The sequence below is a fragment of the Hyperoodon ampullatus genome, assembly GCF_949752795.1.
Source record: "Hyperoodon ampullatus genome assembly, chromosome: 2".
In the NCBI taxonomy this organism is placed as follows: Eukaryota; Metazoa; Chordata; class Mammalia; order Artiodactyla; family Ziphiidae; genus Hyperoodon; species Hyperoodon ampullatus.
The window spans coordinates 33,718,944-33,742,803 of record NC_136915.1 but is presented as its reverse complement, the minus strand read 5'-3'; the positions used below and the strand labels follow the sequence as shown (position 1 = coordinate 33,742,803).

The following is a 23,860-nucleotide window of genomic DNA, read 5'->3' as shown; positions in this document are numbered from 1 at the left end:
TGGTCTTTACAAAATTCTCTTAATGGAAAAAATTTCAATTCCCTGGAAGACTGTAAAAGGCACCTGGAACAGTTCTTTGCTCAAAAAGATAGAATGTTTTGGGAAGATGGAATTATGAAGTTGCCTGAAAAATGGCAGAAGGTAGTGGAACAAAAGGGCGAATACATTTTTCAGTAAAAGGTTCTTGGTGAAAATGAAAAACGTGTCTTTTATTTTTACTTAAAAACCGAAGGCACTTTTTGGCCAACCCAGTACTAGCACTTGGTTCCTCTAGGGTAATAAATATATAACTACTAGGTAACAAATGACAGACAAATTTTGTCAAATTAAAGACAAAGAACATCAATATGCATTGACAATTTTTAATGTTTCACTTGTGCAGAGCTGAAATTTGTATTTAAAGGCACAGAAGGAAGGAAAGGCAGTTATCACAGCATGAATTCACAGATGAAAGATGCTGGATCAAATCATAGCACTGTTCCTCTTTAGCCTTAGGAAAATAAATAATGCGGTACTAAACTAGATGTTTATTTTTATTATATTTCCATGTAAAGACATCACCCAAATATCAGCTGAGCAAAAGACTTTCTGGCCAGATACCAAGCACACACAGTTGATCCCACTTTGGAATAAATGCCCAGAAGGCACACATCACCAGTGGGTGGGAGCTCTAGGCACAAAGTTGGGTCTCATTCAGAAAGTGGACAGAGATTTGAATCAAACATGCAGCTTCAAAAACTGGAAATCTTTCATGACATTTGTTTTGAAAATAAAAATTGTCTGCATATCAAGAACTATAATTTTCTAAAATGGAATCAGGCCTGATTAAATAGCACTTATGACTTACTGATAAAAATTAGAAAAATAAAAACGGAAACTCTTCTGTCCTTGAAAGAGATAGAAAATTATATATTTTCCTGTAATATCATAAGAGAATCATCAGTCTTTCAATCTTACATCTCTTAAAATGTCATTTCTTCTTTCCACATTCTCCCACTTTTAAAATAGAAAAGCCTGTTCAACATGGCAATTTCTGCTAAGTAAAAGGATGCACTATTTATTGAATACAACAGTATGAATGAGAAAAAGCTGAATGTTTAGAAAAATACTCGTGAAGGGCCTCCCTGGTGGCGCAGTGGTTGAGGGTCCGCCTGCCGATGCAGGGGATACGGGTTCGTGCCCAGGTCTGGGGGGATCCCATATGCCGCGGAGCGGCTGGGCCCGTGAGCCATGGCTGCTGGGCCTGCGCGTCCGGAGCCTGTGCTCCGCAGCGGGAGAGGCCACAGCAGTGAGGGGCCCGCGTACCACAAAAAAAAAAAAAAAAAAAAAAAAAAAGAAAAATACTCGTGTACCCCTAATGGGATCATACCCACCAGGTGGAAAGAAAGAGAAAGACTTTCTTAAAAACAAAACCAAAACCCAGTGATTTAAAACATTCTGTACATAATTTCTAATTTCAAAGCATTATTAGAAACTCCTGATCAGTGTATAGCAAGAGGGGGAACAGAGAAATTTGATAGAACAGGAGAGAGCATATTTCTAACTACTTTCATTTACAAAACATCAGCCTTACCAATTATTATCTTTCTTCCTTATTTAAAACATTTATTGGCCAGCTTAAATCATAACAGCATGAAAGTAAAAATAAGTCTCAACTTAGGTATGAACACAGTGATTCAGGACCACTGTTTCTACCTTACAGTGAGGATTCAGAGGTGGTGTTCCCTTTTAAACATATGCCCCCAAACGCCTTATATGCAGGTTCCATATAAGCATGTAAATAAAACAAGTTCTGTATTTTCTCAAGTAATTTTACAAGTGATGGTAAACTAGATTTTAAAGATAAAACTATGCCTTTAAAAACATTAAGCCTCAAAATTTCCTCCAGTGTTTTCTTTAAGAAATGGATTATTAAAATCATTTTTGAAATGAGATATTAAATGTATTTAAATCTTGGCTTTTCCATACTTAATAATTTTTCTTAAAAAAAAAAAGTTTAAAAACATCAAGAGCCAGAACATGCTGCCAGGACAGAAATAATCAGAAATGTCATCAGTTGCAGACCCTGGGCAACTCAGTCTTGTTTTGAATTTTTCAAAGCCTGAAGTCTCTCTAGTAGTGGAGGATGAGAATAATGCCACATAGAAAACAACCAGTCAGAAACAGGGAAACCCAAGTTATCTTTGTTTAGTTTGATTAAAGCAGAATATAAGTCTTTAGCCTTCCCAAGTTTCTTGGCAAATGCATCAGCTTGAAATTCAAATCTGCGGCTTAGGACTGTTAGGCAAAAAGAAAGAACCTGAAAAAGTAAATAAAAGTGTTTTAACCACTGCTCCCCTCTTTGTTGTCACTAAAGGTTTCATGAGCCAAAACTGTAGAGGAAGTTTGGCTCAGGATAAGAGAAACAGCAGGCCAAAGGAAAGATCACTCATATTTAGGGGACCTAGGGTGGGGGAATTATTAAAAATTGAGCCTTTTCCCCCAAAGCCAACAGACCAGGAACAGATATATATATCCAAAGGAATGTCAGTCTTAACAAAGAAATACTAATATTTGAGAACCTGCCATGTGCTGGGCACTGAATTGACGCTTTACATATTCTCCAACAATCCTACAAGGTAATTACTCTTACTCCTGTTTTACGGATGAGGAAGGTGTATCTCAGAGAGGTGAGATAACTTGCTTGTAGTCACACTGCTAGAAGATGGCAGTGCTGAAATTCTTGATGATTCCAAAGCCCATGGACACTACCTTCCTCAGATACAGGTAAGATGTGGTGATTTATATTCAGACTCTTCTTTTTCTTTTTTAAAAAAATTCTTGCTCACTTATCCACCTTTAAATGATAACTGAGAACATTCTAATATATATATATGTGTGTGTACACGCACACACACACATATATATATATATACTATAGCCACTAATGACAATCTCAAAATAGAATTTTCTAAAGTGTTCTGAGTTATGGTAGCTTCATCAGAATAAATGTTCGGTCCCTGAAGGTGACAACTATGAAGAGGACAAATTTCATCCGAAAATATAAATTTTGAGGGAAAAGTAATTTATTTGCATATTGAAGTATTACAGGTTGAATGACATGATGTCTATTTCTTACCTTAAAATATGTCAGCAAAAAAAAAAAAAAGTTTAAAAAGTCTCTCCTCTGTACCTCTTATTGCCACTAGCAGATGCAGAGTTTCAACATAAAGTCTGGGAGTTCCTGATACCTTCTTAGATATGTTCAAAGCTAATATCTGAATTCTACCTGAAATTTCTTTCCAAATCTTGAATGTACTTTTTGGGACAGAATCATTAACTAGTATCTATCTATCTATCTATCTATCTATCTATCTATCTATCTATCTATCTAATCTATCTATCTCCTGATTTCAAGTGTCCCAGGCTAACTGTTCCTTGAATCTCACTGTAAGACATAAATAGAAACATAAGCAGATACTAACCTATATCTACCTACTCTGCTGTAGGTTTCCGAGCTCTTCTTGATGGGGCAATTTCCCCATTTTCTGGGAAAATATGTCTTTCCTATAATGACCTCTTAAATGCTGACATTAAACATAAGATTTTCTGTTTAAATATTTAGTCTTTTTGAAATGAATCTCCTGGGCTCACCAAGGTTTTTAAAACAGTTGCTAATATCTCACATTTCAAATTACTCTAATACCCCACATTTACTTAGACATTTTTTGAAGTGAACTCAACTACTCAATATAAGGAGACAAAGACAAAAACTGAGAGGCCAAATTAGATGCCCAAAGGAGAACCACTAACGTTACTGGTGCCTTACTTATAAGAGGACACTTATACTCAGTCAGAATCTAGTAACTTTTACTTAATGAGTTTGATTATCTGATTTCCCAGTCTATGATTGGTTGAAGAAGAAAATTATAAACAGATAATGACCATAACAGAAAGTTACACTGATATTAGAAAGGATTATCAGCCTGACAGTGATCGAAGAGATAAGAAAATTAGTTAAACAAATAAACAAACAAACAAACAGCATAACTGCTTAAAGAGCAAAGCAGTCTGGGGCATTTCATACACATAGCTCAGTGTCCTTAAGGCATTCCTGAATTGTGACTGAAGACAGAAATGACAATTGCCACTATAAGGTGTTCTATAACCTCTTTAAGAAGTAACAGTCTGTATACAGCATTTTATAAATATTCTCAGCAAAAGGTAAAATAAAAAATTAAAACATTTAGAGTTTAAAGATAATAAATCTCAGTTCTCTGGAAAATGAACGTAGATTCTGTGGACAACGCTATACAAACATGATCTATTCCTCTCCATTTTTCTTTGCTGGTGCCTTACACCCCAGCCCACCCCCACCTTTTTTAGAGAAAGTTAAAACCTTAACTCTACAACCTGTCCCAAGAAAGAATTCTTCTGAATGGAGACATCTCAAGATCCCCGATACTACTTCTTGGCTTAAAGTGGAAGTCTAATCAATTAGTATCAGGACATGTTGCCATCACTAGATTTATTCATATACAGTCTCATTAATCTATGTCTTATCACATATACGGAGTCCCCCTACTGAGTGGTTCTTAAACTACACTCATCATAAAACACCCAATTCTGATTCAGAGGGTCTGGGGTGGGATGCTAAGGCTATTATGAATCAGGTGGTCAGGGAATACAATCAGAGGAACACTGTCATACAGCCTCCCTTATCCAGTCATACTTACACTCAATTATTATTTGCTTTGTCCCCTCACACACAGAAGGTTTTCACCCAAGCACTGGTGAATATGTGGTCTAGGACATAGCATTCCAATAGTTAATCTCCATCTACCAAGTCTCTAGGTACCTGTTATATCAAGGTTTTCACCACTAAAGTCTAATTCTCCACTTTTTTTTTCCCCTAACAGTATGCAAGCACTTATTATTTGGGATTGGGTTTTTCTGCTATTTTCTTATACTAGCTAGTAAATCAAGGGACTAAAACTTTGTTTCATCTGCTTGTTAAAACTATAGTTTTGTTTTGTTTTTTCACCACCCTAAAGGTTCTATATTTGAAATAGACAAGGGCATATGTGAGATAATTTTAAAGAATATACATTACCTCATTATAAGGTGAAAAAATAAACTGGAAGATGATCAATAGTCCAATTAGAGTGGGTTGGCTGTCATAAAAACCAAATGCAACAAAAAGCTCCTTTCGACCAATTAATACAGCAAACAAGAAAAAACACAGGAAAGAATTCATCTAGAAAGAAAGATACAAAATTTCTAAGTTATTTCTAAGCTGATTTCACTGTGGGATCAGTAGAACAAGACATCATGATGATGTGATTTTAAGAATGATGTTAGTGTAATCACAGAAAAAGTTATTTAGGTAGTTTTATAGTTTTACTTTTATTCTAGAAGGAGAGAGGGCCTGAGTTGAGGATATATATACTAATTCATTGTTAGTGGATAAATAATGGTTTAGCTGGATGATTAGGTCCTTGGAGCAAACTAGTGGATGGCTAACAAGAAGATCTGGAAAGAGGTATGTGGTAAAACTTCCAAAATTAGCCCAGAGTATGATAATACTTAGGTCTAACGTGAATGTAAACCAAAAGCGTTCCACAGTAGAGGAAGCCCTCTCAATGATCAGGTGGAGAAGATACCTGCTCTGTGGATGTTAGCCAGCTTCTTTCCTTAGCCACTCTAGGACTTGGTCAAGGGCTCATGAACAGAGTGGCCATGGTGATAGGGATGGAGTCAATGCATTAATCAACAACACAGACATCCCCCCACTGGCTCTTGCTGAGTGTCCAATTTTTCAGAAGAGGCAATCAACCCTAGCCCTGATGAGGTACCTCAGGGACCAGCCCACCACCCTCATGGTAGGCTGATTCTATTGGACCCCTTCCTTCATGAAAGCAGCAGTGATTTTCCTTATTAAACTGAATAACTTACATTAAACTTGGATTTGGACTTATTTAATGTCTTACTCACTGCCATGTATCCGTACAACATAGCTTCCAGCCAAGGAATTCATTTTTATACCTATAGATGTAAGGCAACAGGAAGGCACGTACAGGGGTACACAAGTCTTCCCATATAATCCATCACCCAGAACCAGCTGGCCTTTTAGAAAGGTACAAAGACCCATTTAAGTCTCAGTTGAGGCCATATATGCTCAGAACCAGTCAACAAAACACAGTGCTACTTCACTTAGAGCCTTAAAACTGTGGTCACTCTGTTGGTTTAGTGGAATTAATACCCAGAAGAGGAGTATTACAGAAATTATTATCTTCTTTATATTTACTACCTTTTCCAATTTTTTTTCTATGGGTATATAATGACATTTTTTTAAAGAGAAAAAATGTTCTTTAAAAAGTATTTTAGGGCTTCCTTGGTAGCGCAGTGGTTGAGAGTCTGCCTGCCGATGCAGGGGATGCGGGTTCATGCCCCAGTCCGGGAGGATCCCACATGCCGCGGAGCGGCTAGGCCCGTGAGCCATGGCCGCTGAGCCTGCGTGTCGGAGCCTGTGCTCCGCGGCGGGAGGGGCCACAGCGGTGAGAGGCCCGCGTACCGCAAAATAAATAAATAAATAAATAAAATAAAATAAAATAAATATTTTAATACCCAAGTTATCTGGGCTCACTCCTTTTGATCTTCACAGCTCCTTACCTGAGCGACTCAGGAGGTGGTGATGATAACAACAGTAAATACTTATATAGTACTTACCATATTCCAGGTACTACTCCAAACTCTTTACATGTATTAACTCATTTAATTCTTACATCAGTCCTATGAGATATCATCACTCAATAATGGAATGGAGGCAGAGAGAGGCTCAGGAACTTGCCTGAGATTACACAGGTAGTAAGTCAGGGAGCCGTGATGTGAAGCCTGGCTACAGAGTCTGTCTTAACCTCTCTACTATATGAACTCTCATGCCTGCTATATTTATGCCTGCTATATGGCTATCCTGCCATAAAAAGAGAATTGTCACTCCAAACTTACCTGGCTAATAATGATATTTTTGACTGTGTGTCCCAGCTTCCAGTGCCCCAGTTCATGGCCTAGCACAGCAAGCACTTCCTCATTTTTACATCCTTGTTTCTTATTCTGAATCGAAGAACAAATTGAAAATAAATTATCAACAAACTTCAAAAAGTTTATACCTTTTAACCCAGAAAGAGCCCTTCTTAGATTCTAACTTAAGAAAACAATTGGACTTTTGTGCAGAACTGTTCATTCACTTAACAAAACATTCCCTGAACCACTCCACATTAAACACCGGGTTAAGCTTGAACACAGAATCATGAACAAGACAGACATATTCTGACTTCATAAGTCTACTTTAGATTAGAAAAAATATAAACTTTTATCAATAGGACAATAGTTAAATAAATCATGACATGGTCATGTGACAGCCATATTATAAACCCATTAGAAATGTTGCTTTCAAAGATTATGTTGCAACATGGGAAACTGCTCATGATAGTGCCAAATAACATTTATGTTATACATCCACTAGATGTATATCCACTAGATGTTTTCAAAGATTATGTTCTGACATGGGAAAATGGTTCATTAGGTGAAGAAAGCAGGAAACAAAACTAAAAATATATAGTATGATTCCAATTATGAAAAAATGCAAATGTGTATGTAAAAATACACAAATATAGAAAACAGACTGAAAGTATATCAAAATGTCAACAATAGTTTTTCTGTATGGTAGAATTACAGTGATGTTTATTTCATATCTTTCCTATTTTCCAAATTATCTGCTAATAAGCACATTTCACTTATGACCTCCAAAAACACCAGGAAATGCTATTTAAAAAACTGAAACTTCCAAGCTAAGATGGCAGAGGGAACATTCACATCTAATTTTATTCCCTCTAAAAACTCCAGTAAAACTACAATCAAGAGTTGTTTTTTTTAAAGATATAAACCCACAAGGATAGGGAAAACAGGTGAGGTGGAAATAGCAACAACATTTTGGAAGCAGACAGACAAATGATAATGGACTATGCAGGCCAAAGAAAGTTACATCATAAGCTAGCAGTGGAGAAAAGAGAACCAGCCTGATTTACACTGGCTGAGAACACTGATTAACACTGAGAGTCTTTAAAGGGCTCGAGAACTAACAGTACCAGGTAATTCTGGAACTGGGGAACAGGAGGTGGTGGCTGAAATAAGAACTGAGAGCTGTTTGAGAAATGGTTAAAGCTCCAGATTCCTTCTCCAACTCCACACCAAAAGGCAAGTGCTCCTCCTCGTTCTGGCAAAAGCCTGAAAGCTCATTCTCCCTGGATAGGGCAAAAGAATAGGACACTTCAACTGGGAGTTCGACATAGTTGAGGGCCTGGGTACACTAGCAACAGACCATGTATTTGCTTACCTAATTGTATGGTACACTGAACACTGAGAACTCCCTCTCCCAAGCTAGTCCTCTCCCCATACCTGGCTCCCAGATAACTACCCACCAGGCAAAAGATTAGAAGACTACTCCCTGGGAACTGACCATTCTACCAGGAAAGACCTGAAGATACTAACAGCAGGTATTCCTCAACTACAAGCACACCCAAGCCAAGCTACAGTGAAGCTCAAAGTTGATAAGCCTTATCTATAGGCTCAGAGATTCCAGTCAGGTTTTCAGTCCCATTCCTTTACTAAGGAGTACACGAACAAGGATTATCAGGTATACAAGGTAAGTAAGCTGTTAAGATGGAAGACCAGATACAGAAAAAAATGCAGTATGGAAGAAACAGAAATTATAGAAGGAGAAAATTCAGAGATAAGATATTACATTCGTGGAAAAACAGAGGATACTGTAAAAATGGGAAATTCAGAGAAAAATAAATCTTGGAAATTAAAGCTTAATAGAATGATTGGAAGGACTTCCCTGGTGGCACAGTGGTTAAGAATCCACCTGCCAATGCAGGGGACATGGGTTTGATCCCTGGTCTGGGAAGATCCCACATGCTGTGGAGCAACTAAGCCTGTGTGCCACAACTAATGAGTCTGCACTCTAGAGCCTGTGAGCCACAACTACTGAAGCCCACACGCCTAGAGCCTGTGCTCCGCAACAAGAGAAGCCACCACAATGAGAAGCCCACACACAGCAATGAAGACCCAATGCAGCCAAAAATAAATAAACAAATTTATTTTTTTTAAAAAAGGTTGGGAGATGATGGAATCTCCCAGAAAATAGAAGAAATAAAGAAATGGAAAAGCAGGGGAGAAAAGCTAAGAAAGTTCAATATAAGGAAGCCAACATTCAAATAATAGGAACTCTGAAAAGAGAGAATAAAAAAATGGAGAGGAGAAAATCATCAACAAAACAATTCCAGAAAGTTTCCTAGTACCAAAGAACCTCAACTTCCAAATTAAAAGGGCCCAGTGCATACCCAGCACAATGGGTAAAAACAGACCCACTATGTTACACATTTGAAACTAATATAATATTGCAAATCAACTATACTTCAATTTTTAAAAAAGGCTCACACCAAGGCATGTGAAATTTCAGAACACAGAGAAAGGATCCAACAATTTTCTAGAAGCGTAAAAATTAAGGTAACATACTAAGGATAAGTAAACTGAATGGTTTCAGACACCTCACCAGCAATGTTGAAATCAAGAAGACAATGGAGAGAGTTCCCTGGTGGCCTAGTGGTTAGGATTCTGGGCTTTCACTGTTGCAGCCCAAGTTCTATCCCTGGTAAGGGAACTGAGATCCCACAAGCTGTGTGGCGCAGTCAAAAAATTAATTAATTAATTTTTAAAAATAAAAATAAAGCAATTAAAAAAAAAGATGATGGAACAATGCCTTCACGATCTTGAAGAAAAAGTATTTCCAATCTAGAAATGTAAACCCTAGTCAAAGTGACAGAAAAGAATGTGACAGAAAAGTGAAGGCATTTTGATGCAAGGACTCAAAAATTTTACTATGCAGTCTTTCTCAGGAAGGTACTGGATTGAGGATGTTCTTTACCAAAATGAAGGGGTAAATTAAGGAACAAAAAGTCATGGAGTACAGAACACAGGAGACCCAATGTAGGAGAGAAGTGAAGGAAATCTCTAATGGTAAAGGGCAACCCCAGAATGACATCTATACACCAGCTAGAGAGGGTAACCCACCCAGATTTGAACAGTGTGACTCGAAAGAAAATCTGTTGAGGGCTGCCATGATCACACTCTCAGTCACCATACCATCTTTTTAACCTGAAGAAACTAGTAGAAGATGTACACTATCAAGAGAACACAGCAAATCAACATGGAATCAAGGATGAGCACAAGGGAAGTCCAGTATGAGAGCTGAAGAGCAGGGCTTCAGGGAAACCACCCCAAAGAAAGAAAATAGAGACCTCTCTCGGGGTGTGGCAGGGATGAGGGGGACTAAAACTAATAAGGTTAATGATGCAATTAAACTTGTAGGAAATTATACTGAAAGACAGCAGAAGTTGTGAGAAGAATTAGCAAAAAGATAAAAGGATAACTAAGCACACTTTAAAAAAAAAGCAATTATTAAGCAAGAGGGAAAAAAGGTAAGGCATGCTCAGCAGTGAATAGGTACAACACTGTTTTACAATAATGTTTACAAAAATGTTTTGATACTGATTAAACCAAGAACTGTAACAGGACTATATTGGAAGAACTGAGGGAAGGGAGGAGCAGAGCGGATGTTACGACAAGAGCTAAATCCTCATCTACTGTACGTGAGAGTCAAGAGATATAGTGTCAGGGACTTTGCTGGCGGCCCAGTGGTTAAGACTCTGCGCTTCCACTGCAGGGGGTGCAGGGTGGATCCCTGGCTGGGGAAACTAAGATGTCACATGCCGTGCGGTGCAGAAAAAAAAAAAAAAAAGAGATAGGGTCAATAAATAATAGTACACATACAATATAGAAAAATGATATGTGTAAATGTCAGAAGAAGCTAAAAGAGTTGCAGTCTGTGGGGAAAGGGCCCTGGCAGGACGTGAGCAGCACAGAGAAGCGAGAAACATGAAACTGCTATATTTTATTATATACTTTTTTTGTACTCTGAATTCTAAACAATATGTTTGTGTTACTTTAATAAAGTAAAATTTAATGTTAAAATTTATTGGAGCCCTGCTTCCCTAACTTTATGATAGCCTCTCAAACCAACATTACAAATATATATGTAAATACACACATACACACACACACATATACACACAAAAATATATACATACACATGCATACATATGTTTTTTTCCTTCAACACATATGAAGAATAGGCCAGGAAAGATTTAAAAAGTAACAACAAAGTTGCTAACATTTATTAAACAGTGACTATGTACCAGGTCCTCTGTGCTAAATACTGTATTATAATTCATTTATACATCATAATCACCATATTAGATAAGTACACTTATTACTGCCCTTTAAAGATGAGAAAATCTAGACAACTGATGGGAACATACTGTATAGCACAGGGAACTCTACCTAATGCACTGTGGTAACCTAAATGGGAGGGACGTCCAAAAGGGAGGGGATATCTGTATGTGTATGGCTGATTCATTTTCTTGTGCAGTGGCGGCTAACACAACATTGTAAAGCAATTAATTAATAAAAATTAATTTAAAAAATAAATAAAGATGAGAAAATCTAGGTACAGAGAAATTAACTAATTTTCCTATGGCCACACAGCCAATAAGTAGAAAACCTGGGATGCGAAGCCAAGTAGTCTGATGCCAGAGACCAGTGCTTTCAACTTTCACACAGCTATAGATATAAAAGTAAATTATTCAACATTTATTAAATAAACAATTTTTTAGTTAACAGATATGTAATCATTTGCATATTATTATAGTACTGGTTTTAAAATAACTAAACATAGGGAATTCCCTGGTGGTCCAGTGGTTAGGACTCCATGCTTCCACTGCAGGGGGCACAGGTTCGATCCCTGGTCTGGGAACTAAGATCCTGCATGCCTCATAAAAATAAATAAATTAAATAAAATAACTAAACCTAAATGGTAGGTGGTCATATGAATGATAAAATATAATGTTTACAAAGCCAAATAAAATTCTCACTGTTTATAAACTTTCCAGATTCAATTTAAATAGTGCCAGGACACAATGAACAATTTAATCTTATACACACACTCTCACATGTGCATACCCACATTCACTCACCAACACACACATACTCTGAAAAAATCTTAAAATGCTTAATAAGGTAAAACAAATATCTTTTAAACATACAGTTTAGTTTATTTTAAAGTAAGAAAAAGCCAAAGGTGAGGAGTTGAAATTAACATCCCTTGCATGATCCCATGAAGGGGTATACTCTGAGTCAGAGTGAGCCAGAAAAAAAAAAAAAATGCTGGCAAAGTAGTCCAACTGTCAAGCTCATCTAAAGTGGAAAAAAAAAGAAAAGTCTCCATTAAAATTCAAAAACATCATCTGCATGGTCCAGAAAACCCCAAGATGAGATATTAAAGTGCTTCTGGGGCTTCCCTGGTGGCGCAGTGGTTGAGAGTCCGCCTGCAGATGCAGGGGACACGGGTTCGTGCCCCGGTCCGGGAGGATCCCACATGCCGCAGAGCGGCTAGGCCCATGAGCCATGGCCGCTGAGCCTGTGCGTCCGGAGCCTGCGCTCCGCAAGGGGAGAGGCCACAACAGTGAGAGGCCTGCGTAACGCAAAAAAAAAAAAAAAAAAGTGCTTCTGGCTTGGTAGCACTGGAGCCAACTGATAGAAGCAAATACAAATCCTCTATTGAGGAATGTACCCTAAACCCAGATGCTTCAAGATTCCCGAAGATTAAGATCATTGACATATTATGAACTCACAATAAAAATTACCAAATACTTCAGAAAACAAGCCACAATGAGCAAGAGTTAGCAGAAACAATATGGAGCTAGCTGCATTAGCTCCTTAAGACTTCAGATACTGGAATTATCAGATACAGAATAAAAAGAAGCATGTTTTATACAAACAAGGGAACTAAAAACATGAGGAAGGAATAAGAGACTACCAGAAATGACTGATTTGAAAAAGAACCAATTAGAACTTTAAAACACAATGGACTGGTTAAAGAACAGATTAAATATAGCTAAAGAAAGAATCCATGAACTGGAGTGTAGAGCTGAAAAGTTACAGAATGCAGCTCCAAGAGACAAATATAGACGAGTGGTTAGCACCCATGGGAGACAGAATGAGATGGTATAATATTCATCTAATTGGAATTCCAGAAAGATAGACTAGGGAGAACGGGAAAGAAGGAATACTTTAGATAATGGCAAGGAATTTTTAAAACTTCAGGAAAGAGTCCTTAGATTTAGGAACCACAGTATATCCCAAACAGGACTGGGATAAAGAAGTCCATACTTTCACAACACGAAAATCAAAGAGAAATCTTAAGAATAACTGGAAAGAACTAAAAAAAAAAAAAAAAAAAAAAAAAAAAAGACAATAGGCTCAGAGAAGACTTTTTTTTTTTTTTTTGGCCATGCTGCAGGCAGGATCTTAGTTCCCCGACCAGGGATCGAACCCATGGCCCCCTGCAGGGGAAGCACAGAGTCCTAAGCACTGGACCGCCAGGGAATTCTCACAGAGCAGACTTTTTCAACAGGAACAAAGGAAATCAGAACAGAATAGAAAAAAAATAAATAAACAAATATTAGGATGCTAGGATAAATAGCTGTCAATCTTGAACTGATATCTAGAATGAGAGTGATATAAAAACAAAAACAGGGACAACTCCCCTGGTGGCACAGTGGTTAAGAATCCGCCTGCCAATGCAGGGGACATGGGTTCAAGCCCTGGTTGGGGAAGATCCCACATGCCGCGGAGCAACTAAGCCAGTGCATCACAACTACTGAGCCTGCGCTCTAGGATCTGAGAGCCACAACTACTGAGCCCGAGTGCCACAAGTACTGAAGCCCGCGCACCTAGAGCCTGTGCTCCACAACAAAAGAAGCCACTGCAATAAGAAGGCCGCACACCACAACGAGGAGTAGCCCCCGCTCGCCGCAGCTAGAGAAAGCTCGCGTGCAGCAACGAAGACCTAACGCAGCCGATAAGTAAGTAAGTAAATAAATAAATAAAACAAAAACAACTTTCCAAAGAAATTTCTAAAGCATATGCTCTGGAAGAAGCAAAGTAATTTCTAAAAGGAAGGTGTGAGATGAATACAGAATGGTAAGCAAAGACACAGGTAAGCACATAGGTAAACTTAAATAATGACTGCATAAAATAATAATAATGCTAATTTTAGGGGTAAAAAATAAACAAGATAAAACTAAAATATAATATGAAGGGGGTATAATTAGATCAAAGTGTTTATTTAAGGTTCCTGGATTGTTCAGGAAGCAGTGAAGATATTGTATATTTTAAGATTTTAGGTTATATGGGCATGATTTATTTTTAACAGCAACCATTAAAAGAATAGTCATATATGAACCTTCAAATCTTAATGACAACCCAAATATCATTTTTTAAAAACCTTCAATAAGTTCTAAAAATAAAGCAAGATGAGGATGTGTGTGTATATGTTTGGGGTGGAGGTGGGGGGGATATGAAAAGGATAGAGGGGAAAAAAGGCATAAAATAATATGGTAAAAATAATTCCAAATATATCAGTAATCACAATATACATGAATAAATAAAGCTTGTCAAAAAAAAAGATAGTGAGTGTTAGATTGGATTTAAAAGCAACCATAACAACAAAGTCTATCTATGTATGAGACATCTAAAATATAAAAACAGTAAGGTTAAAAGTAAAAGGATGAATGTGATATGGTGATGGTTGCACATTATATACTAAAACCCACTGAACTGTACACTTAACCAAAACATTAAACAGAAGCAATATTGTAACAAATTCAATAAAGACTTTTAAAAAATGGTCCACATCAGGGACTTCCCTGGTAGTGCAGTGGATAAGACTCCATGCTCCCAATGCAGCGGGCCCAGGTTCAATCCTTGGTCAGGGAACTAGATGCCACACGCATGCCACAACTAAGAGTTTGCATGCCGCAACTAAAAAGTCCGCACGATGCAACTAAGACCTGGTGCAGCCAAAATAAAAAAATTAAAAAGTAAATATTTTGGGGGACTTCCCTGGTGGCTCAGTGGTTAAGAATCCGCCTGTCAATGCAGGGACACGGGTTCAAGCCCTGGTCTGGGAAGATCCCACATGCCGCAGAGCAACTAAGCCCCTGCGCCACAACTACTGAGCCTGTGCCCTAGAGCCCTCAAGCCACAACTACTGAAGCCCGCGCACCTAGAGCCGGTGCTCCCAACGAGAGAAGCCACCTCAATGAGAAGCCCGCACACTGCAACGAAGAGTAGCCACTGCTGACTACAACTAGAGCAAGCCCGCGCGCAGCAACTAAGACCCAATGCAGCCAAAAATCAATTAATTAATTAATTTAAAAAAAAGTGTGTTGTTATTTAAAAATAAATATTTAAAAAATATTCTTAAATAAAATAAAAAATATTCTTGTTTTAAAAAAATAAACAAAATAATAAAAAAGCTTCATCTATGGGACACATATCTATCCCGCAACCATTACACAATATATACCCTAGAAAGTGAAGGCTAACAGTTTTGAAATAAACTCCAGCTACTTAAAAGAGTGAAGTACAACGGCTTCCCTGGTGGCGCAGTGGTTGAGAGTCCGCCTGCCGATGCAGGGGACGCGGGTTCGTGCCCCGGTTTGGGAGGATCCCACATGCCGCGGAGCGGCTGGGTCCGTGCGCCATGGCCGCTGAGCCTGCGCATCCGGAGCCTGTGCTCTGCAACGGGGGAGGCCACAGCAGTGAGAAGCCCGCGTACCACAAAAAAAAAAAAAAAAAGTGAAGTACAAAAAAATATAGACAAAAAGGGAATTTATTTTGTTTTATACACCTTAGAAAAATGCAACCTAATGGAAACACAGGCAGCAAGATACTGGAATCTAGATATTCTACCACTTTTCCACTCCTTCACCAATTCCTCATTTTTAAGGAAAATGATCACTTAAAAATGAGGCTGGGTAGAGGGATAGATTAAAATGACTGGCAAGATAGCATTTACATTTATTATCTCTTTTCCTTTTAAACATCAGTATTTAGGTCAGAATACATTTGGAAGAGAAAGTAAAGAATGAGATAACTAGCCTAGTTTCTTAAATGGCTAAGAGACACGTGTACCTGTACCTTCAGGGAATGGCCATCAAGAGGGAATAACGAACAAAGCACCAATTAATAGACATGTATTCTAAGGGGGAAATAAAGAGGTGCAACTGAAGATTTATATACAAAAATATTCATTGCAAGAATATTTTTAACAGCAAAAAACTGGAAACAACCCATACACCCAATAAGAGGAGAATTATTTTATTTTATTAATTAACTGATTTATTTATTTATTCATTTATTTATTTATTTTTGGCTGCTTTGGGTCTTCGTTGCTGCGTGTGGGCTTTCTCTAGTTGCGGCGAGCGGGGTCTACTCTTCGTTGCAGTGTGCTGGCTTCTCATTGCGGTGGTTTCTCTTTTTGAGGAGCACAGGCTCTAGGTGTGCAGGCTTCAGTATTTGTGGTACGTGGGCTCTAGAGCACAGGCTCGGTAGTTGTGGCGCATGGGCTTAGTTGCTCCACGGCATGTGGGATCTTCCCGTGGGACCTTCCCGGACCAGGGCTCAAACCCGTGTCCCCTGCATTGGTAGGCGGATTCTAACCACTGAGCCATCAGGGAAGTCCCGAGGAGAATGGTTTTAAAAAATGATGATTTAGGGCTTCCCTGGTGGCGCAGTGGTTGGGAGTCCGCCTGCCGATGCGGGGGGCCGCGGGTTCATGCCCCGATCTGGGAGGATCCCGCGTGCCGTGGAGCGACTGGGCCCGTGGGCCATGGCCGCTGGGCCTGCGCGTCCGGAGCCTCTGCTCCGCGGCGGGAGAGGCCGCGGTGGTGGGAGGCCCGCGTACCGCAAAAAAAAAAAAAAAAAAAAAGATGATTTAAAATAAATATATATAGTATACTATATATATTTATAGTATACTATATATATATAAAGTATATATATAGTATACTATATATACAGTAAGATGTTTATGGTTAGTTGGATTATTCATGTTTTCTAATTTGTCTATTAGTTTAATAATAAGCAAAATAGGCTGCTTTGTTTAATGATAACAGTTCCCACTCATTAAATGGTCTATGTACTAGACGCTGTATTATTAGATATTTTACATATAGTTTGTTAATCTCCACTACTACAAGGCAGCTATCATTATCCTCATTTTATATAAAGTAACACAGTCTTTAGGTTTCTGTTTTCACTAGTTACCTGCTTCCCAGTATGGACTATGAATTAATTCTTTTATAAAACAAGCAGGTCTCTATTAGATAACATAGGCTCTTGTCTCTTGGTTTAATGTCTGGGTTTAGGAAGCTATTCAGAACTGCATGGAGTCACATTCAAATATATGGAATGAAAAGAGCTTAAATAAGGGTCACTTTCTGCAGAAAGGAGACTTGTTTATTGGTGGTAGATTCTTAGACAAAACTGGATTTTCTTTTCTTCCCATGCAAATTTCACATACAAGAACAAAAATAAGTACCACATATCTTTCACTTTTCTATAGCACTTCCCTTTTCATAAAATTCATATGCTGATTCATTTGATCCTCACAACACCAAGCTGCGCAAGATGGGAAGTAATATCTTCATTTTAGAGATAAAGGACACTGAGAAGTTAAAATCTCTTAAGATCACCTTGCTAATAAGTAGTGGGTAAAAGCCAAACCCACATCTCTGGATCTTGTCCTCTATTATACTTATCAACTGGGAATACTTTCACATGACCCTAGCACTTGCTGGGGAAATACTTGTTTTCTTCTATAAAAGTACAGCTTTTATACATTAAAATTTTTCCTTTTACTTAAACTGCTTTTGAGACAGGTTGTTCCAGTGATCGAATTTGTCTTCTGAAGGATAAAACTGCAGACAGTAAGTTTCCTAGACATCTTTTAAAATGTGAATAGCCAGTATGGAGATATTCATCAAAATGTTAATAGTAGTTATCTCTAAGAGGAGGGATTTCAGATAACTTTAGTTTTCTTCTGTTCAAAATGAAACACTTCATCCTTTCTACATGATCCAGACTTAAAACCATTTTTGCATCCTCCACTGTGTTGTACATAGTAGGCGTTCAGTAGCAGGTGCTGAATAAACCACTATTTCCTAAACTTCTGCCACACCTATGTATTCTCTGTGTGATTATTTAATATCTTTTAAAAAATCAATTCACTTTTTAAAACTTAACCTTATCCTAAATGACAATTTTCATGAAATCATGATAAGCTAGTTTTAGCTTTTTCCTAATATACATTAATACACATATAGCCATTCAAATTTCAAATATTGGTATACTACCTAAAATCACCTCACCTGTGGTACATGCACTGGCATTCTGCGTCAATCTTTGACTTTCTCCTTTACTCCCCATAATAGCAATCACCCAAGTACTTTAAATCCATCTTTTATTATGACTCCACACTTATTCTCACCTCTCACTCTAGTGTAGGCCCTTATTTCATGCTTATCTTGGTTATCTTGATGCAATAGGCCCCTAGAAGTCCCCCTTGCCTCTAATCTTTGCTCTATCATATATGTTGCCACCAAATTTTAAACTTCCTAAAACAAGCTTTGGCCTCTACCCAAATCAATCTAAACTTTCCAGGCCACTGAAAATGACCACTCAATGTCTTCAGGAAGAAGTACTTTACAAACTGGTCCTGGCCTATCTTTCTATCCCCTTCTACAAGAATCCATTTATTCATTAGTCTCAGAATAGCCGTTGTATAGTTGTCTTTATAGCTTTATTCATTCCATATCTTCAACCTGAAAAGCTCCATCCCCAAGTCAAAATTTTGCCTAGTTCAAATATCCTCTCTTTTAAGAAACCCGTCTGACCATTAGCATCTGCATTAATTTCTTAATTTCTAAAAGCCACACTATTTCAGCCACTCATTTACCACCCTCTGCCTTAAACTATGGGCTATTTGTATACATATCTACTCTCCTCTACTACAGGTTCTCTAGGTAGGACTATGTAACTTATACATAGATGCTAAAATATTTGCAGCTACTCTTCAAGAAGCCAACAAAATAACTCAAACTCCATTCAACATGGTTCAAAAGACTAATCTTTTCTAAGATTTAAGCCAAAGAACACTGTTCTCACAGATACTAAAGGTCAGTTATTTCATTACTGAAATCAGCAGACCACTATCTAACACCCAGGTTTGGCTATAAAGTAATCCACCCTGTATGTGGATACCTCTTCAGCAGGTTGACTTGCTGAACTTGCATGATTCCCCACTGTTGTCACCTGGTTACTCTTTTTGGACTTCAGTTTTCCTGTCTATAAGATGACCTTAAGAGCTCTTCCTAGCTTAAATTCCTATGACTCTTGGTCAGACCAAAATGACTTTTATTCCAGTATCCGGACAGGATAAACCCACTTGTTTCCCTTTTTTTTTTTTTTTTTTGGCCCCACCACACGGCATGTGGGGTCTTAGCTCCCCAACCAGGGATCGAACCCGTGCCCCCGGCATTTGGAGCACAGAGTCTTAACAACTGGACCGCCAGGGAAATCTGATAAACCCACTTAAAAATAAATATAATCAAAGGAGTTAACCTTCACCCAATGCTGTTTAACCCCTTCACAGAATTTTGTTCCATCTACATATTTATAACAGGCTAGGCACTCTATTAGACCATCTCTTTAGAGGCAAAACAGATGCTCAGTGATAATAGTTATTTTCTGGTACTTAAAGTACATAGAGTACAAGGTTATTCCCATATATTATTTCATTTAATCTTAACAACCCTAAAAGGTAGGCATCTTTATCCCAGTGTTTTTCAACTAGGAGTGATCTTGCCCCCTCCTTCCAGCACCCCCCAACCCCGGGGACATCTGGCAATGTCTAGTGACATTTTTCATTGTCACAGTTGTTGGGAAAGGAGGGATTGATACTGGCACCTAAAGGGAGAGGCCAGAGATGCTGCTAAACATCTTATGACGCACAAGATAGCCTCCCATGATGAAAAATTGTCTGGTCCAAGATGTCAATAGTGCCAAGATGAGAAACCCTGATGGCATTGTCTTTCAGTTAAGAAATCAAAGACTTAGAGAGCTTAAGTTACTTGCCCAGAGTTACACAGATCCAAAATCATCTCTGAATGACACCAAAGCCAATGGCACATTCCGTCATACACACAACTACTGGAGACTGTTTCTGATGAAATATGTACTGTTTTCTTATCAGTGTTTCCCCTCCCCATTTAGTCTTGGTATGATTTTGCTAATCAGCATTAGCTGACCTCATCCAGGAGAAGATTCAGAAAAAGCTTTCTCAGACTAAAAGGTCAGATTTAACAAATGTCTTCTCTTGTGCTCTCACTGCATCCACTATTTATAGCTTCAATGCAGCTATTACCATATTGTACTGTGCTTGTATGACTTTCTCCCCTTTAGACTATAAACTCCTTAAGAGCAAGGTTTGCCTCTTTATTTTTGTATTCCTAGTGCCAAGGAAAGTATCTCAGCACAGAGTTTACATTTCATAAATATTTGTTAAACAAACAAAAGAAAACTGACCAAGTTACATAGTTTACCCAAGAATGCACAGCTACTAAATGACAGAACCAGGATTCAAATTCAAGTCTCTCCACTGCCAAAGCCTATAGTTACTATATCTCAATGAAGCTAAAAATGAGATGTTTATTGCCTTTTTATCTTGCCTGTGGGAATTCTTCAATCATAAACATGTCAGGAATTATATATAATAAGTCCCTGTTTTAAAGACAGCTTATAATCATAAGAATTTTCCTACCTTATACATGTGTACATTCTGTGAAAGCTTGCAAGGTAGTTAGCATGTAACGATAGTGATAATCTCTCCCAAATACCACAGTTATAAAGGGGCCACTGTGTTTTTATTTGATAGTCTCCCTGAATTCAACACTCACTACATAGAAATTAATGTTATTTTGAGTTGTCACAGGAACTGTTCATAAAAACTAAGCCAGGGTCTCTTAGGAAGAGAAGAACTCACTTTAACTTTAGCTTTTATTTCTTCACTGTCCCCTTCTCCATCATTGCAGGGTTCCATGCCAGACTCCTCCTGGATGTCTTTGTTTAGTACAGAATACTCTTCTAGTAGAGTGTCAAACAAAACTATTCGCTTGTTCTTGAAGAAGCCATAAAAATAAGCATTGCTGTGGGAAGAGCGTTTAGATCCTAAGGAAAAGACAGTTCAAAGCATGGAAAATAATTAAAAAGTATGGGGTTTTTTGGAGAGATGCCTAGAAACTGAATTACTGGAAAGGACATTAACATTTTCAATTGTTTAACACCTGAAGAATATTATATCAACATAAATCACCACCAGCAGTGGAAAGTGCCTGTTTCTCTGCAGTCTTGACAACAAATATTTATGCTCATTGCAGCTTTATAGCAATAAGTAAATAAATAAAGCCTAAATATCCAACAGTCATGGAATGATTAAATTATGGTAAAGCTATGAAATGGAATTTTAAGCAGCCAGAAAAAAAGTATACTTTTGAAATATTTTAACAAGATAGGAAAAAGCTCACCAACATAACTGAAAAGGATGTAAAACTTCATGTATATAAAATTCCATTATTGTCATGAAAAAATGTACATGTAAATAGAAAAGCAGAAACACAAACCTATTAAGAAATATATTAAAATATTGAAGCGTTTATCACTGGCTTCTAGAAATATGGATTTTTGTTCCCTCCCTTATACTTTTCTCTGTTCCAAGGCTTTTAAAGTCAGTATACTTATTTAAAACTATCTTAAAAAGACTGAAAAAAAAAACCCTAAATTTTTAACAGTAGCTGAACTACAGTTGATTTTTATCTTCTTCTTTATATTTTTCTTTATTTTCTATACTTTATTTTCTTTATATTTTATGTTCTAGCATGTGCAGTGAATTTAGTGGTTCAGAATGACTTTAGGTTCAAATCTTGGCTCTGCCATGTATTAGTTGTGTAAATGTAAGAAACCTTCTTAATTTCTTTAAGCTTTATTTGCCCGTTTATGATATGAGGCCAGGACTTTTTGGTTTGGTTGCCTGGAAGTTAAGAGCCAAATATGTGGTCCAATTTTATCAATAATATAGGATCTTAGGATCTGGAAAGCTGGGTATCTAGATCTTATACTTCTATCTCATTTCTATCTTCTCTGATTCTAATTTTTAAATTAATTTTAAAATATTTCTTAGAAGCTACCTGAAGTTATCTATGGAAGTAGGCAGATAAATAAAACAAAATGAATGTCTTAGTATCTCCCACTGGTCTAAGTATCTCAAAGTGTGGCCCAAAGAATGCCTACACCAAAATCACCTATGGGTACTTGTTAGACGTAAATACTAGAAACACCCAATATCTGAGAATGGAGCCGAGGAATCTTTAAACAAACTCTCCAGAGAATTCTTATACTCACTAAAGTTTTAAGAGTCCCTGCACTAGACCATAAGTTTTTTGGCATAGTATCACTATGCCTTGCATGTAGTATTTATTCAATAATGCTTGTTTACTGAATGGATTTATCGTACCACTTGAGGTATGAAGTAATGTATTTGGGAACTCTGAAAACCAAAACGTTCTATGAAATTGTAAGGCATGGCCAGCTGTCTCTTCATCTTTCATTTATGATGTCTTATCTTAATCAGCTTCTTGGCAGCATTTCATACCGTTGACCACTCCCTCCTTGAAACACTTTCTTCGACGACTATCTCAAGAGAAACACCATCTTCTCCTGGTTTTCTTCCTACCTCAATGGTCTCTCCTCTTCAGCCTCCTTTGCTGGCTCTTCCTCCTCTGCTGACTCTGACCTGAGCCCCCTTCTCTTCTCTAAGTGCCTTCATCCAAGGAGGTATCTACATGCCAGATACAGATACTTCCATATCACTATTTCTAGCCCTGACCTCTCCCTAGAACTCTGGATTTATATATCCAGCTGCTTATTTGACAGGCCTACATCTCCACATGGATGGCTAAAGTACCTATCTGTTGTTTATATTCTCAAGTATAGTTTTTTCCCAGACCAGTATTAGAATTCCCTTGCAGAGTTTAGGGAATTTCGTATCATGCAAGTCTTGTGAGAGACTGCTTCTCATTTGAGAAATCTAAAAAGCTAGCTATCTGCTTCCCCAAGCACTCCTGGCAGCTAGCCCAGTGCCCTGGCTCAGTCAATCAGATGCACCCACTGGGGACTCTGAAACAGTTAGCTAATTACATAAAGAAACAGGGCAGTGAGGAATGAATTCTGCAGGTGCTAGTGGAAGGGGTGTCAGGGATACACACTGCTGACTCCAACATCAGGAGCTACTAGCAGTGTCCTCCCCAGACTGGTTCTGCAGGACGATTCTGAGTTCCTAGTCTCCCGATGGAGAGCCCACTTCCCAAGTTTGGTAAACTTAACTTTCCTGGTGACTTTGTGAGTTATCAAATATTGTTTCAATAAGGAATTTCTCTGGTTAAGTCAGCCATAGTTGGTTTCTATGGCTGGCGTGCAACTAACTACTGCTTGTAGAACTCTAGTACAATGTTCAATAGGTATATAACACACCCATCAGAACTTAAACCCTCACAGACCTGCTCTTCTCCCAGTTTTTTCCCATCTCAGTAACCTACCATTTATCCAACTGCTTAGTCCAAAAATCTAGGTCGTTATCTTTGATGTCTCTTTCTCTCTTATCCCTTTACATGTCATCTACTGGCAAATTCCATCAACTCTACCTCTAAAACACATCCCCAGTATATATCCACTTCTCTCCATCAGTTACTACTATTCTAGTCTAAGCCACATTATCTCCTCCTGAACAGCACTGGCCTCCTAA

The 23,860-nt window shown here is 38.0% G+C and overlaps 1 protein-coding gene across 1 annotated transcript in view; it reads right to left on the bottom strand.

Moving 5' to 3' along the window:
* Window positions 1–2,074: 2,074 nt before the first annotated feature.
* The window catches only part of ZMPSTE24 (zinc metallopeptidase STE24), a gene marked incomplete at both ends in the record, with an annotated part of 47,369 nt that continues 25,583 nt past the window's right edge, over window positions 2,075–23,860 (bottom strand). Inside the window, 4 exons of the mRNA XM_079727991.1 lie at window positions 2,075–2,299; window positions 5,093–5,236; window positions 6,988–7,092; window positions 21,047–21,231. Coding sequence (XP_079584117.1) covers window positions 2,075–2,299; window positions 5,093–5,236; window positions 6,988–7,092; window positions 21,047–21,231 — 659 coding nt within the window. The remainder of the gene's footprint in view (window positions 2,300–5,092; window positions 5,237–6,987; window positions 7,093–21,046; window positions 21,232–23,860) is intronic.